The sequence below is a fragment of the Lates calcarifer genome, linkage group LG24 (genome assembly GCF_001640805.2).
Source record: "Lates calcarifer isolate ASB-BC8 linkage group LG24, TLL_Latcal_v3, whole genome shotgun sequence".
NCBI lineage: Eukaryota > Metazoa > Chordata > Actinopteri > Centropomidae > Lates > Lates calcarifer.
Window position 1 is genome coordinate 9,338,025 of NC_066856.1, and position 15,885 is coordinate 9,353,909.

At 40.3% G+C, this 15,885-nt stretch overlaps 1 protein-coding gene and 1 long non-coding RNA gene across 2 annotated transcripts in view; one reads left to right on the forward strand and one right to left on the reverse strand.

Annotated features, from left to right (window-relative positions):
- Positions 1-8,704, reverse strand: part of mllt10 (MLLT10 histone lysine methyltransferase DOT1L cofactor) — a 41,820-nt gene extending 33,116 nt beyond the window's left edge. Inside the window, 3 exon segments of the mRNA XM_018702008.2 lie at positions 2,093-2,147; positions 5,059-5,138; positions 8,313-8,704. Of these exon segments, the coding sequence (XP_018557524.1) occupies positions 2,093-2,147; positions 5,059-5,138; positions 8,313-8,475 (298 nt within the window). The 5' untranslated portion in view covers positions 8,476-8,704.
- Positions 8,705-8,773: 69 nt separating this feature from the next.
- On the forward strand, positions 8,774-9,975 carry LOC108894441 (uncharacterized). The gene is made up of 2 exons (XR_001962817.2): positions 8,774-8,881; positions 9,858-9,975. It is a non-coding gene; the product is annotated as an uncharacterized LOC108894441 (long non-coding RNA).
- The last annotated feature ends 5,910 nt before the right edge of the window (positions 9,976-15,885 follow it).

The following is a 15,885-nucleotide window of genomic DNA, read 5'->3' on the forward strand; positions in this document are numbered from 1 at the left end:
TCATAACACAGACTCTAAAAAATGTGAACTCTGGTATGGATCAAACAACCAAACCAAGGCACAGCTGATCATGACACCACTTCTCATCCATCTTGTTGTGCTACATGATACATCATCTCCTCTGACTCTAACTGCATGTTGTTATTCATGAAAGATCAAGTCTGGTGCAGTTTTGAGAAATGCTCATCCAGGTATTTCCTAGGGAGCTTCATAAGCCCCTTGTGACTGCTAGAAAAGATAAAATGAAGTCTTCAAGCGTAGTGAAACACAGAACGACTTGAGAACTATCCATTGAACTTCTCAGTCCCTGAGATTTTGACTTGTAATCAACAACCCAAAAGTTGCTGTGTGTGCAGCTAAAATGGACTAGACTAAAAGGAGATAATGGATCATTTCTCTTTGGTCCATTAACATACCAAACTGCAGTGCACACTGACTCTAAACCACAGAATTAAATATTTAAGCAGACAATGATTCAGTCCCAGCTGGACCGTCGTCAGGTTTTACATTCACATGTCAAATAGAAAATACTGAATTCAACTTTGAATCTCAAATGCTTTAATTTATAAATTGCTAGTTAATCTATCTAAGTAGCCATTTATTGAGCCCTGACACACACACAGCTGCCTGTCAGCAAAGACAAACTGGGGGCGGTAGAATGACAGCAGAGCATGGTAGAGTGGCAGCAGAATTGACGACGAGCCGAGGAGGAGCTGGAGGAGGTGAACGGGAGGTCAAATGGAGGTGGGAGTCTCCTGCCATGCTGGAGGTGTCTGTTTTTCCCCCATACCAGAAACAAAAACAGGCTTAAACTTACAGTTGAACCCCTGACCTGCCTTTGACCTGGTGAGCGGGACAGGGGGGAGGAGGGCAGAGGGCGGGACGGAAGGGAGGGAACGGGTGTGAAATGGGGGTATGTTGTTGTTTTGAAGTCCCTCCAAGAATCTGGAAGAGGCCTATAAAACAGGACTATAAAAGTGGCACAGCCTTCCTCCTCAAAGTAAGCATTCACACTTTTACCCCCCAAAAACCCAACACACCATCCCTTTATGAACATCCCTTCCTTATCAGAGTCCAAAGTGTTGGGACGTAGAGTTTTAACTTGGCTGATAACTCATTTGAAGCGTGTTATGTTTTCATACAAGCTGAAAAAGAGGCAAAGAGCTGTCAGTTCTTGATAATGGCTTTATGAGCTTCTATGGTAAACCATGTTGAAACCATGACACCAACACCAGAGGAAAAAACAAGACTAAGTTATGTTCATGTGGTCTTTACTGTAGCACATAATGTACCACATGTACAGTGAAACTGCGTCAGTATGATCAAGTAACTGCTTGAGAGGGACAGTATCCAATTTTCATACTGGGCCAGGACAAGCAGCTGTAAACTTAAATCCTTTCTCTTTCCTTTCTTCTCTGCCTGCTACATGTTAAGATACTGGATCATATACCCATCTCCGACTAATTCCTTTGCTCTGCTTTCTCACTCTCCCACCTGAAATAACAGCAACTAGCACACAGATCAACAAGTGGAGAGGAACTGACAAGAGCAGAGAAATGGACGGTAGGGGAAAGAGATGGAGAGGGAGGAAAAAGAGAGGAGAGAGAGAGGGAGAGAGGGGTCATGGGAAGGGTAAAATAAAAGAGAAAGTAGTAAAACGGTGTGTGTTAGTGTTGTCCTGATGCCTCCCTGCAGGCCTGGACACAATCCCACAGCTGTGCCTCTCTCTCTGACTGACTCAAAGACACACACACACTCACATACACACAGAATATTTACAGTCTCCACCAAGCTGACCTCCCAATGAACCCAGAGAGGAGACTCCTCACAGGCCATGCACTATACCCATCCTGGCCCGCCCCCTCATAAACATACACACACACTCACACACACTCATAAAACATGGACTGGCAAGGACGGTACAGAGAGGCAGCACACACAACAAACAGCAACATAACTCTCCCAGCACGCTCACACCCCTTAAACTTGCCGGTGACATGCAATTAATGACAAAATACACAAGAGGCTAACCACAGATGTGAGTGTGTGAGTGTGTGAGTATGTGTGTGTGTGCAACTGAGAGGGATTCTACCTCCGTTGTCTGTCCTCTTGAGGGCTCCATCTTTGTGGGGACACAGTTCACATCTCTGTGGGGAAAGAAGAAACATCAGGTCAGAAACAACAGGTCAACCTAATCTACTACGGGTGCGGTAAGTACGAGAGATATCAGTGGGTGAGATAAGCTGGAGAGTCGCCCCGACTCAGGCACGAGGCAGAACACTCCAGAAAAACACCCTAACTATCCTCCACCTTCTTTCTTCAAGTGTGTTTGTATATCAGCTAATACAAGTCCTCAGGCAATTATTTCTGCTGCTCTCAGTCTGACAATTCAGCTTTTCCTCAAGGCCTAAGCCACGTTACAAAGAGTACAGTGTGTGTGGTCTGTAACAGAACAGAAAGACTTTCATGTCCCTTATTTCTTTCTTCCTCTTTTTCTCCCACCAACATTTTTGCTGCATGCCAAAGTTCAAACAAGATAATTCAGGAGCTTCTACTAACATTTCTATTTACAGATTCATCTTTCTCCATTAATTTGTTACTACAACTGTTAGATGTAAATACCCTTCCCTAATAAGCCCTTATTAGACCAAACAAAATCATAAGAGGCAGACTCCACAGGTTAATTTGATTCAGGCCAAGCAATGGATGCTTTATTTAGCAAATTTGAGATTAAAAAAATAAGGATCAGTGGTCATTATTCAATCTCTTATATTAAAATAATACTTGGCAAGAAGCACTTTACTCTGTTACATCCATATTAATTTTCATTGAAGAAGCATGCCAATCAGAAACACACACACTCACTCACTCACTTGCGTAATTATCAGCTCCTTTCAACTACTTCTTTGTGGGTATATTTTTATCATATTTATATGAATGCTTTATATGTTTGTACACACATTCCTTCATAATGAAGCATGGCTCTTTTAACACCTCATGCATCAGTATTTACATGTACTCAAGTGACCTGGTTACAGTCAGATTTCTGCCCTAAATTCAATTCTGTCAGGCCATGTTAATAAGAGACCTTTCCTTCATCAGGTTAAGAAGTTAGAGGAAAACCTTGTTATCCTGCTAAACTTTGCCCTGTGTGCACACACATGAATACAACAAGCAGACAGCTCATTCCTAGCATCTGTATCAACAGCCACATACAGCTGTATATAAACATTTTGACAACAATAGGCAATTTCCATGTTTTGTAGATTTTTGAGGTGAGAAGAAATAATTACAACCCTTGCAACAAGTACACATCAAGAATGAATCTCTCTCAATGTACTGCTACTTTTTATTTCATGAACTTTTTTCATGTGCAAAAGTTTGGGGATTTTACTTAAACCCAACTTTGCAGATATCACAAGTTACAAACACTTTTTGTCACCACCTAACATTCTTTCGATTCTTGATTTAAGAATTCTCACTTTGTCTTTACAGATCACTTCAAGTTCTGAGATTTTTTTCAGTTGTCTTGCACACACAGTATGTTTAAGATCTAGCTACAGATTTTCAATGATACACAGTCAGGGGACTCTCAGGATCATTCCAAAAGTTTCAGCTTGTGTTTAAGTATTTCTTGGAGAATTTTAAGGTCAGCTTTGGCTCACTGTCCTTTTATAGAAGCCATCCTCATTTCACCATCATTTTCTTGACTGCAGGATATTTGCATCAAGAATTTGCAGATGCTTAGTGGAATCCATTCTTCCCTCTATCTATGCAATGTTATCTGTGCTGCCACACAACCCCAAAGCTGAACATTTCCATCCCCATGCTTAACAGTTGGCATGGTGTTCTTTTCATCAAACGCTGCTCCTTTTTTCCTCCAAACACACCTCAGATCCATTTTAACTTCATCTGTCCACAGAACTTATTTCAAAAACAACTCTGACTCATCCAGATGTTGCTTTGCATACTTCAAACATTGACTTCTGTGATGAGGTCACAGGAAAGATTTGCATCTGATGACTCTTTTATGTAGGCCCTGTTTGTGCATCAGTGCTGCACAGTGGAGCAGTGCCCCACTCCCGTGTCATCTAAATCTTCCTGCAGGTCATATTTGGTCTTCTGGTCCCAGAGGTCTTGTCTTGAGTTCCACAGTTTCCCTTAGCTGCTCATTTCTATATGACATTCAGACAGTGAAATAAAGCTGGAGTGCTTGATATCTTTTTATAGCCTCTGCTTGTAGCATCAATTAGCTTCATTTCAGATCCTCATGCAGCTGCTTAGAGGAGCCACAGTTGTTGAGGAAAGTCAGAGAATTATCAGCTCTAGACTGTCATCAGCTGATAATCTAATGGAATTTCTGAGTTCTGAGAACACAGAAAATAGAGCTAACTTACACAGAACTTTAATCAGATCAATATCATTGGATGAAATGTGATGTATAATGTAATGAGTTAAACAATGATACTACAGCTCTGTACTAATGTATTTCAGTACAATACAATTCCTTCTTAGGTTCCTTAAGTCAAAGGAAATTAGGGGTAGACCGCTAATCAGATCAGACCAATATCAGAATAGTTTATTTTAATCCAACTGCCTATTAAATAAATACATTTTAAACTGCCCTGCTTGGGCTCTGATGCAGCCACCTCTCTCTGTCTACAGCCATTACTATGTGGTCTTGAGCAATGTCCTGCCCACATCAGTGGGCAGTAACTGAAGGCTACTTTGCCATAGACAGGCACAGAGAAATGCATCTGCAGACTGAAGCTGCTCCAGTCTCTGTGTTTTGAAGGTAAGACAGCAGATATTGCCAAAGCTGCCATAAACATTAAAATCCTCTACTCTAAGGTTGTAAGAAGTCCACAATCTCATGATCTATTTCTATGATGACAAACATGGAAAGTATCCAGTTTACACTGAAAATGCTGAAATAATGCATTCTGGAAGAGGCCTATAAAACAGGACATGAAATGAATGAAGCACTGTTCATGATTCCACAGTCCTGTTATTCCAGGAGTTCAAATGATGAATGGTTAGATAGATTGTTAGACTCACCACACGGGCTGCTCTCTCCTGAGATTCACACTTTCTGCAGAACCAAGGGCCAGTGGGCACCTGTACAATTCCATAGCAGGCTGGGGAGGGATGGGGTGGGGGTGGGGGGCATTAAAGAGGGAAATGATGAATGAGTCATCACAACCACAGCAAAAGACTACATACCACAAAATGCATTTACACATGTTGACAAACCTGATGACACTTGATAACATCTGTACAAATATATCCATTCAACTTTTTTTTTACATGTGCCACAAGGCAAATTTGTGGTTAAACTGGTTTGAAGAGTGTTTTGATCTGACAGAGTGTTGAATACTCTGCTGTTACTGCTGTTGTTTTTATATCACTCTGCTGACAGCTGACATGATTTGCCTGTGCTACAACATAGTTTAAGCCCCTGGGACAATGACAGAATCATCAGTAATGCATTGTTAATGTCAACACATACTGGCATCGCTGATAATTGTATCCTTTACCAGCTTGTTACACCATATATAAGGAGGCTATATTGAAACAGTCTACAATCTGTATTTGATCTCCCTCAAATGTATCTATCAACTCTTAATGTTTTGACATTGCACTGGCAAACAATATGATTTACAAGATGCACTGCAACTCCAAAAACACATTTTGTCATTTTAACCTTAACCTATTTAAACTGATTTCATCAAGGTTTATGCAACACAGACTTCAATTTGCAGGACGGGCGGCATGATCCTAAATACGGCAGCACTAACCTAAATAGCCTACCTCTACACATTTTCAGATTATCTCTGATCTGACCAGAGCCCATAATCCAATGAAATAAACAGCTATAATCCAGATTTCAAAGAACAATACACCCAAAGGGTACTGAGTTCAAATGAAGAAACTGGTGATCAGACATACAGATAAAACATCAAGCACCAGTTGGTTAGGATATTCTGCACATACTACATACCCGATTCACCTCAATAATTACGGTTGGCTAAGCCAATCATTAAAAGCCTCTGATTTTTATTCACTGCCATGCTAACCAATGCCACATACAGTACATAAACACTCAACACAAAACACTTGTTATTTAAAGCTTTTCTCGAAGATAAAGAGGAAAGCTTCACCCGAAGAAATGTTTTTATTCATCATAAATCTGTAAACATAGGCTAAAGACTGTGCTTACTGTAAATTTATTGCATCCTGTGTAGCATGCAGTCATAATCACTAGGTATATATCGACACACCCAATCTATGCCACAGCTGCATAGAATACATTATAACCATACATACATACTTTAAAATGTCATGAGTTACACTGAAAACATTTCTAACTGTGTTGCTGCTGGATACTTTTGTCCCACAGTGCAACATTTAATGGAAATAGAAAATGGAAAAAAAATGACAGCCATGCAACAGTGACAGTTCAGAAAAAGAGAAATAATACACTCACTAATTATAAGAACAGGATACATTAGCATACATCAGTCAAGACTCTTATCTATGGCGTGCATTGTAGTATAATACCAAAACTTCTTGTACAGTACAAAATCTTTCACAACCTCTTCTCATTACTAGCCTAATTTTCATGTATGGTGTAAACTTTGGACACAGTCCAACTCCACTGGTCTCTAATAACAAGCTCATAGATGCATCACTGCCAGTGTTCAGACAGATATTAAAATCATTCAATTCAAAAATGCTCCAAAAGATTACTGTCTGTTGATTCATGAAGTGCAGAATTAACTTACTCAATGGACAAATTGAATGTTCCTGGCCAGTTGTATCTGGCAAATATTTTTAATTTAAAACAGACCTTGTCATAAATGACATAAAATGACAGAGCTTATCTGAATCAAAACCCTGTTTATTCTTGACTGATACAATACAACCTGACAGCTACCAATAATTCACAGCTGGAGGAAGAAGAGGATTGTCATTCTTTCCAATCTTGTCTCTGTATAAGCACTGTATGATAAATAAATGATATAATGTACTGGATTGTGAATTATTAAACTAAAAGAAATTAAAGCATACCACATCTGAAGAGTGACTGAATGCGTAACACAGGGTTAATGTCCTGATATGAGCTTTTATCTGTGGTCTGTTATTCAAAACATCCCTTACATCCCATGGTAGTTTACAATGTTCAGTAACACTTTGTACCGAGGCTTCAAAACTCCACATTTATTCTGGACAATACTTGATGGGGTACATTAATTGAGAGTTATAATCTTGTAAAAATAACTTTCCTGTCTAGTTCTCTCACCAGTTTCACAGTGCACTTAATCTTAAGCAAACTGATAAAGTATTTTCTTCAGGTTCAAGCTGAGAGAATGGGATTCAACCTTTATGTGAAATAGTAAATATTGTGAGATTTAGCACAATTGTGTATCTAATAATAACATAATGAGCCATATTACTGCTGTTACTACCTAAGGTTTGTTTCAGCAAGTTTAAACCCACAAATGTATACAACAATTTGGCAGTAAGGTAGGGTTTTTGGGTTTATTTTGAGAAGACATGCTCTTGTCAGGCCTATTCAACACTCTAAACACTAACAAACGGTTACAAACAAACCATGCTGCAAGTGCAAATACACTGACATGTATCTGTATGGGTTCAGAGTTGCTGACATTTCAGATAGTTTTCAGTCTCCTACTGTGTTTGCCAAACGGACACACGGCCAGCTGTTAAATTTGTAAACACTGGACGTCATCATCTGAGTCATCTTGGGTAAGCGCTGGCTTGGCAGCACTGCAGGACAGCTACAATACTAGAAGCTAACATGCAGTCGTCAAAAAGCACTGTTTTGCTGCTTGACCTACTCCAAATTTAGGCCTCCCAACATAAACAGCAGCGTCTAAATAGGTTTGCCTGCCATGGTTAACACAATTTGAACTAGTATTTAATAATCAGCGGGGAGAATTGCATATTTTAAAATCCTTGGAGAGCTATCCTCGTTAAGTTTACACCTTCTGACAAGAGAATCCTGTATATCCCACAAGATAACTTCTCACGGGGATGAAAAAAGATATATCACGGCAGAATTTTGTTCATAAAGCAGCTGCCAGCTATCGTGCATAGCAGATTAGCTGCCAAGCCAAAGCAGTGGACTGCCCTGCTGCGTGAGTTGAGCCTGACCTCAGCCTAGCGTTACTGAGGGCAGGCGGAGGAGGAGGCTCCATACGGAGCGCTCCATAACCTTGCAACAAGACAACGATAACCAGTCTGTAAGCTAGCAGCTAACAGCTAGCCGAGCCACCAGCACAGCTTACCTTGATGCACGGCGACGTTGCAGCCATGTCCGTCGCAGTACACCAGTGGGTTTTCTGCCCAGCCTCTCTCGTCAGAGCACACACAGCAACCTCCGATCATCTCCTTCATGTTATTCGTCGAGAACCCGTCGTCCGCCGCCAGACAACGCTCGCCGGAGACCATCTACGAAGAAAGCGGACATGCGGAAGAATACGACGTATAGATAAACCGAAACCTTTGCTGAATGCGCCCTTCTTTCCCCTGCTAGGCCGCTTTAGGTCCCACTCGGTCGAAATGTCATGTTTTAAATGTGTTTACGTCCCTTTTCGACACCGTATTTTTTCGCCAAAACATCCACTTCACGGCGCGACGGTGAAGAGCAGAGGGGGGACTTCGTAGAGAACAGGAAATGCGTAATGACGCAAGGCGCGTGTGTGTGCGTGCCCTCTGACAGGACGTAAAAAACGGATGTGATTGGACTGCCGAGAGCAACGTTCCATGTTGGATCCACATGGCCGAAATGATTTGAAACTTTGCAGCAAAGAGACTTCACGTTACTTGATTCAGTGTCATCACTAGCACCATGGAGGTAGGCAAAGATGTGGCATGGTACTGACAGAGACCTACCAAGTGCGGCTGCTGTCAAAAGCAGGAAGTTTAGAGAACAGATGGAAATGTTGGTGTGTTTAAAATGTATTTACAGGAAGGGCTGTAGTTCCTCACCTGCTAAGTGGACTCTCATGAGTGGGATGTACAGCAGATCATAGCTACTTTGAAAGGATTTCTGAATAGTTAATACTTCAGATTAAAAATAAGAAGTTGTAATTTCAGTGTATGGATCATATTTGATCACTTTACACAATAGTCAAATTTAGAGTTGAATAGATTTGTTGATTAATCCATTGATATGATCAACCAAAAGTTAACTGACAACATATTTGATAACTGACTAATCAAAGTCATTTTTCAAGCAAAAATACAAACAATTTCCAATGTGTGGGTTTACCTTCTTTCTCAGTTTATATTGTTTTAAATTCAATATTTTTGACACAACAAGATGTTAATGTGTCAACTCAGGTTCAGGGAAATGTAAAATTTTAATGTTTGCTATCATTTGATCCTTGACTGCATTGGACTGATTTTACAGGCAATTAAGTGGCCTATCAAGAAGAATTTATTTATTTGTTTGTATAGTTCAAACAGACTTTATACACTTATTTATATAAGTCACTTCTGGGCAGTTGCAGTTTTTCCCATTTTAAATGGGATTTTTCTACTGTTAAGATTTGTTTTGCACCCCTATCCAGCAAGAGGACGTTCACTCTGTAGATATTTGTAACAATGCTACAGGCTTAATAATTAATTTTCAAGCTCTAATGCAGAATGGTTTTCAGTAGTCAGTTATGTTTGTCCACATACACACATGCACCCTTAAAAGTCAGGTTTGTAGGTGTTTTATTGCATTTTATTAAACTCATTCAAAATAACAACATGACAATAGTTACATGATATGTTTATTACAGTGCAAAGTACACAAGTACTAAAACAGTTTTTCTCTTTTACAGGTTTACAGCTCTAAAGTCAATGACAACTATAGGTTTTTGTTTATCTGTAGTTGTTGTGGTGATGGTGATGTTTGGTTTTGCTTGTGTTTTCCTTAATAAATGTGAATCGTGGTTTATGGCTTGGTTTGGAACTTGTTATTCTTAAGTAATCTTAAAGGTATAGGCCTAGTACGTGCACATCCAGTAGATCTGAGACAGCACATTGTGAAGAGTGAATACCTTTTATCTGTAATATATATATATATATATATATATATATATATTTAGTATGGGCTTTGTGAAGTCTATACCATGGTGCATATCAGACCTGTCAATATACAGTTTTGTTTTGACAGCATCCCCATGCTGTTGCCAAGGATGCTCCAGAACACACACATACATACACACACACACACACACACACACACACGCTATTCCAAGCACTCAGCTGCTGCTTGCATCACCGATTCCTCTGAGCGAGCTCCCGCTCTCGGTTTCCAGAGAAACGTAATGACTTGCCAATAATGCGCAAGAGCACACGAGCGTCCTCCGTGTAATATGGTGAGCGAGAGGTCCCTGGGAGTGCCTGCCCATTGTTTGCTTTAATTTCAAATTGCTCAAATGCTCCAGTCGACACTGGGCACTGCACTAAAAGGGGGTGTGGGGGGGATGGGGAGCTGGGGAAAAGGGGAAAAAAAAGTGAATTGTGTGTGGCAGGGGAAAACCTATTAGAGCTGGAGAGAACAAAGGGAGGCGAAGGAGGGGGCAGCGGTTGTGGAGGGGCCCATATAGCTACTGAAACACTGAAAATGGCAAATGATTTTTACAACTTGCACTTGATTAAGTCAAAGTCTGCACGAATCATGTATAATGTTCCTCAGGTTGTCAGAGAAGAGCTTTCTCTAAGACAGAAAATTGCAGCAACACAGTCTGCTCCTGGTGACTACTGGTGACCTCAAAGTACATATAGCACTCAGAGCTTTTATATAATTTAAGGTATTCTATGATTATAACCAGGCTGTCCTCACTATCTGTTAGAGCTTTGTTTTTTCATTCAAGTTGGTGTTTTGATGTGGATCTCTAAATCCTCTGCAGCAGCCTTTCTGCTATAGGCCTGGATCTGTTCAGATTAGCTGTCTTGTCTCAACCACATTCTTTTGCTACATAAAAGATCTGCACTGGTGGGGAAATAAACTGCTGGAGAAACTTACATTATTTTTGCACTATGCAAATGTAACCTACAGAGTTGGGTGTATGTTAGGGTCTACTGACTCTGTCAGGGCTTCCAAAATTTTTGCCTCTGTGTTCTGCACAGGAGATTACCTATTCTCCAGTGATGTGCTGTAGCAAAGTTGGACTTGGGTGAGGGAGAGGAAATAATCAAATGCTTGAAGCAACATCCTTGAAATACATATTCCAATTTGGTAATTCACCTTTCCTTGATTGAGCAGTGTGAAAGAATTTCAAAGAATTATGTAGAACCTGTATAAAATAAAAAAGTTTCATTGTGTTCTCATTCATATCCCCATGTGTTCTTTTCTTCATTGGTCTACATTCAGTTGTTAGAAAGGTGGTGTATGTAAATGTAAATGTAAAAAGTTAGAGGACCCTCACAGTTGAGTTCTGGGTATGCTTGTATAGGCTTGGGAAGTTTTGTGGTCTCTGTGCTGAATGAGAAACATGTAAAATTCACAGGGAGCACAAAAGAACCCTGGGAAAAACAGCCCATGCAGCCTCAGACTTATACATAAGATGCAATCCTGACCTTATTTTAAGGCACTGCATACACAAATACTGGAATTGCCTGGTAGTTATTTAAGTTGTTTAACGTTAGTGTTGCTATATAGATTGCCTAACTCCATCTCTACTGAAGCTTATTTGCTTTGTTGATGTTAATTTTGCCTTTAAACATTGCAGCCCAAATGTGTGTGTGTGCATGCATTGCAGGGGAAATCTGCAGAAAAAAAATACATTGGTCAGAGAGGAATGTTTTCATAGACTGAGCTCACAAGCTTCAACAAATGACTGCTGACAGGTCAGTAAAGGATTCTGAAGCAGTTGTATACTGAAATAGATGCCATATTGTAAATCAATTTATTAATGAGTAATGGGTATTTTTCATGGGCGTCAGCTAGAATGTAAACTGGCTATGGCCTATAGACCTTACTAAACAAAACAAACAGTTTACACTATTGTTTATGTAAAATTCAAGAAAACGTGTATTGTGTGACACGTTTGATCAGTTTTTACACAGCCCAGCCTGGCATAGAAATTTAACCTAACTTATTCTTAAAACCCAGTTAAATTGAAACAATGAAAACAGTGTTTCACAGACAAGGCAGTGAACCAGCAGCACACACAGTTCTTCCTCTCTTCACATGTGTGTTGGAGTCAAACATCCCTGAATTTACATTTAAATTGTGAGTAATCAGCAATCACTTCATCTTCTTGTAGCATGAATACAGCTAGTACAGTAAATTTTAGTTAAGATTATCACGTGCAGCAATCCCAATAAAGGCATCATTAAATTTAAGTGAGACTGATATTCATTTAGGCAGTAATTATAGGCTATATACCAGATTTTATATATATATTTTAATGGTATTTGTATCTCTGTAGTATCGACATGCTGCATGTCTTTCTTAATGTTTATGGTAGTTAATATATGTTGAAGGGCTGTAATGATTGTGACAGACCATGTGCATTCCTATCTGTTTTTTTCTTTTTTTCAAAAGAGTACAAGATGCGTTGGGCAGAAAAGGGAAAACACTTAAGCACACTTCTTAACTATTTCTTTGGATTGCCGCTGCCCATCGTGATAATCATTTAGATTTTTATTTTGAAAAGTTGGAAACACTGAAAATAACCTGAACAGCCAAATGAACCCAACGCTCCCAAGCCATAATGTTTCCTTTCCTGGCTATACAACCACATTCAGATCCATCAGTGTTTACCCGGGGTCTCCTCTCCTCTCTTGGTCGGCGAGAAGCAAAGAAGCGCAGGGGGAAAAAAGAATACTAACAGTCCCAACACGGCGGGGTGAAAGGTGAAGAGAGCCCCTCCCCCCACCACTGTCCGCACACACTTCAGGCTCGGATTGCATGTAAAATCACATTCTCCCGGGATGGTGGTGGCGGTGGTGGGGAGGTGGAGAGGAATTCATTGTTTTGGCATGGGGCAGTGGGTTTGTGTCATAAAACGTCTATGCTCTTACAAGTGCCTGCGCCTCCTTGACCAAGTGTCTCCATAAAACTCAATGCAAAACAAATGACTCGGGGCTGCGGGAGCAACACGTTTGGGTTTGACGAGTGTTAGAAAACTGGAAGAGTTTGGAGGCTTGCCTGCACCAAAAGATTTTTTTTTTACGGCCAGCTAGGTTATAAAAAATTTATTAAATTCACCAGTTACATAAACCTCCTCCATGAAACTGGTTTCCACATCACTATTATATGGAGAGTGTGGAATTATACATATATATTTGAACGCCTGTTATATCGAAATCAATTGTCTAAAAATGGTGCTGGGGAATTAAAAATTACTGTCTCTCTCGGTCATTGAAATTTCCAACAATTTCACCCGTGTTAAAATGTAGGTTACGTTGCACGTAACTGTGGAGCAGCAGTGGTCATGTGTGTTCTTTAGGCGTGCGCGTGCGCGTGTGCATGTCCTTACCGTAATCCGTCCATCTCCCCCATTAAGCCTCGGTTTCCACAGTGAAGTAGTGGAAAATAGAAAAGTAGGTGAAACCCTGAACAGCAGTAAGAAGTCGCCACGAGGCGTACATCCGCCATGTGTACATAAACTTTTTGTTTATGTTTCACTTTTGTTATTTTCTTACTATGTGGGTGACATTAAGGATCATTGTATTACTTTTATCAGGAATCTAAATTACAATGGCGCTGACTTTCAAGCGCAAACTCAACTCCATGTCTTCAACACACATCCTTCAGACTACAGTGAGTTTTGGTGGTTACCCAGCACTGCAACAAACCAAGCTTACTCAAGAGTAGACTTATGTCCACCACTAGGAATAAGCTTAAAGTTTGGGATTTGGTCGTCTGAGCCCCCCCACCCCGCACCACCAGCTCACACCGGGCTGCTGCAAGAAACTTCCACCGTGCATGAGGTCTCTCTCCTCGGTCGCTCGGTCTCGTCTCCTCCCCTCGGGTCCCAGCCGACATCCAGGCGCAGGAGAGGGGGGAATAAGTGCCCTGTGGCATCTGGTGTATCCAAAAAAATCTGCATAACAAAGACTCCCTGATCTTAATTGGAAATAATCAAATATATGTAGAGCCTATATACACAAGATTATTTTTAGTCATCAATTATCACGTGATTATATCATTGTTTTTGGATGTTTTTTATGGTCCGCAATTCAAACCTTGGAATGAGCTGAGAGCTTGAAAAAAAAAAAAAAACAATGATAATGGAGTCAGCATGGGGTAATTATCATGTCTATAGGACCAGTGTAGAAGAGACTAGGAACTTTATCAGTAGATGATTTGGCAAATGACACGTGACACTAACAACAGTTTTCCCTTTTCTGACTTTTCCCAACAGTTAAAGACATTTTTTGTCAGAAATTCTGACAATCAATAAATAAATATTCAATAAATATTAAATAAATGCTTCAATAAATAAATAAATAAATTGTAATTTCTGGTTATATCACTTCAACATTGATCGTGTAAACAGACTACTGCGTGTGTGTGAGAGAGATTTAAATAGACCTGTCTGACAAAACTCAGCAGAGAAAAGTTGTGTATTTTTTTCTTCTTTTTAAATTGTGGCAGTAGCCTATTAACGTCAAAGATTTGTCTCCAATTTCTGTGTAGTCTCCTTATTTTTTATACAATTTATGTGATAGGACAATTGCATACGCACATGACTGGTCAGCTCGGAGGTAGACTAATATAGGTCAGCAGAAGAGCACTGGGTAGCAGCTTGGATCGGTTTAAATTTTCTACATTCAAGTGAGAACCCTTGGCTATACTGTAAGCGACCAGAGAAAAACAATAAGCACGTATTATGTCAAACAGAATGGAAACCTATTTTTCCGAAGGGGGTGGGACCTCCAATGGTCAGGACGTGGGATGAAACAAGCCCTGACTGTCTGTTCCTCCCTGCATCTCCCAGGCCGGGCACAGTGCACCGTGGCCATGGCTGGGAGTTATTCCCCCGGGGATCTGGACCTCAGTAAGCTGCCCCCTCCTCTCATTTCACTCTGCTGCATCCGTGAAACTCCACATGCTCCATGTATTAATGCTGTCATACAGAATCAGCACGTGAAAAGCGAGTTTGGCTGCAAACAGAGCGAGAGGAGCTTGGCGTGCAGGTCCTGGGTTTTCATTTTAAACGGTGAGGAGGCCAGATGACCCAGAGGTACGCTGGGGCTGGGCTGGAGATAACTAAGCTAAAGTGATTGGGCAGTGTGTAAGACTTAAATACACTAATAGTTGCACAGAGGCGAGGTGCAGCAACACACACACACACACACACAGTGATCTCCATGGTGTGTTTGAACTGCTGCTATACTGAGTCTAACCCTTTATGTCCATAAGCAAGTAGTGCGGCGCATAACAGCTTTTTGTGGCTTATCGAGTAAAGTATAACCTACTTCATAAGAGAGTGAATGGCACCAGAGAGCCTACAATAATTATAACTTTTAATTATCTCTATGACTTTATACCACATTACGCACAGCCACAGCTATTAAATTAGAAGCTATATATGTGTGTGTGTGTGTGTGTGTGTGTGTGTGTGTGTATATATATATATATATATATATATACACACACATTCAAGTGAGAAGATTACGCACAGCCACAGCTATTAAATTAGAAGATATATATATATATATATATATATATATATATATATATATATATATATATATATCGCTTCTAATTTAACACATATACACACACATACACACAGTCCCATTTACCCATTCACACACTGTTGCACGTGCACGATCTTGCCTTCTCTAACCTGTAAGTCCATGACCAACACGTTAGTGATTAGACTGCAGTCTAATATTGCGTGTATC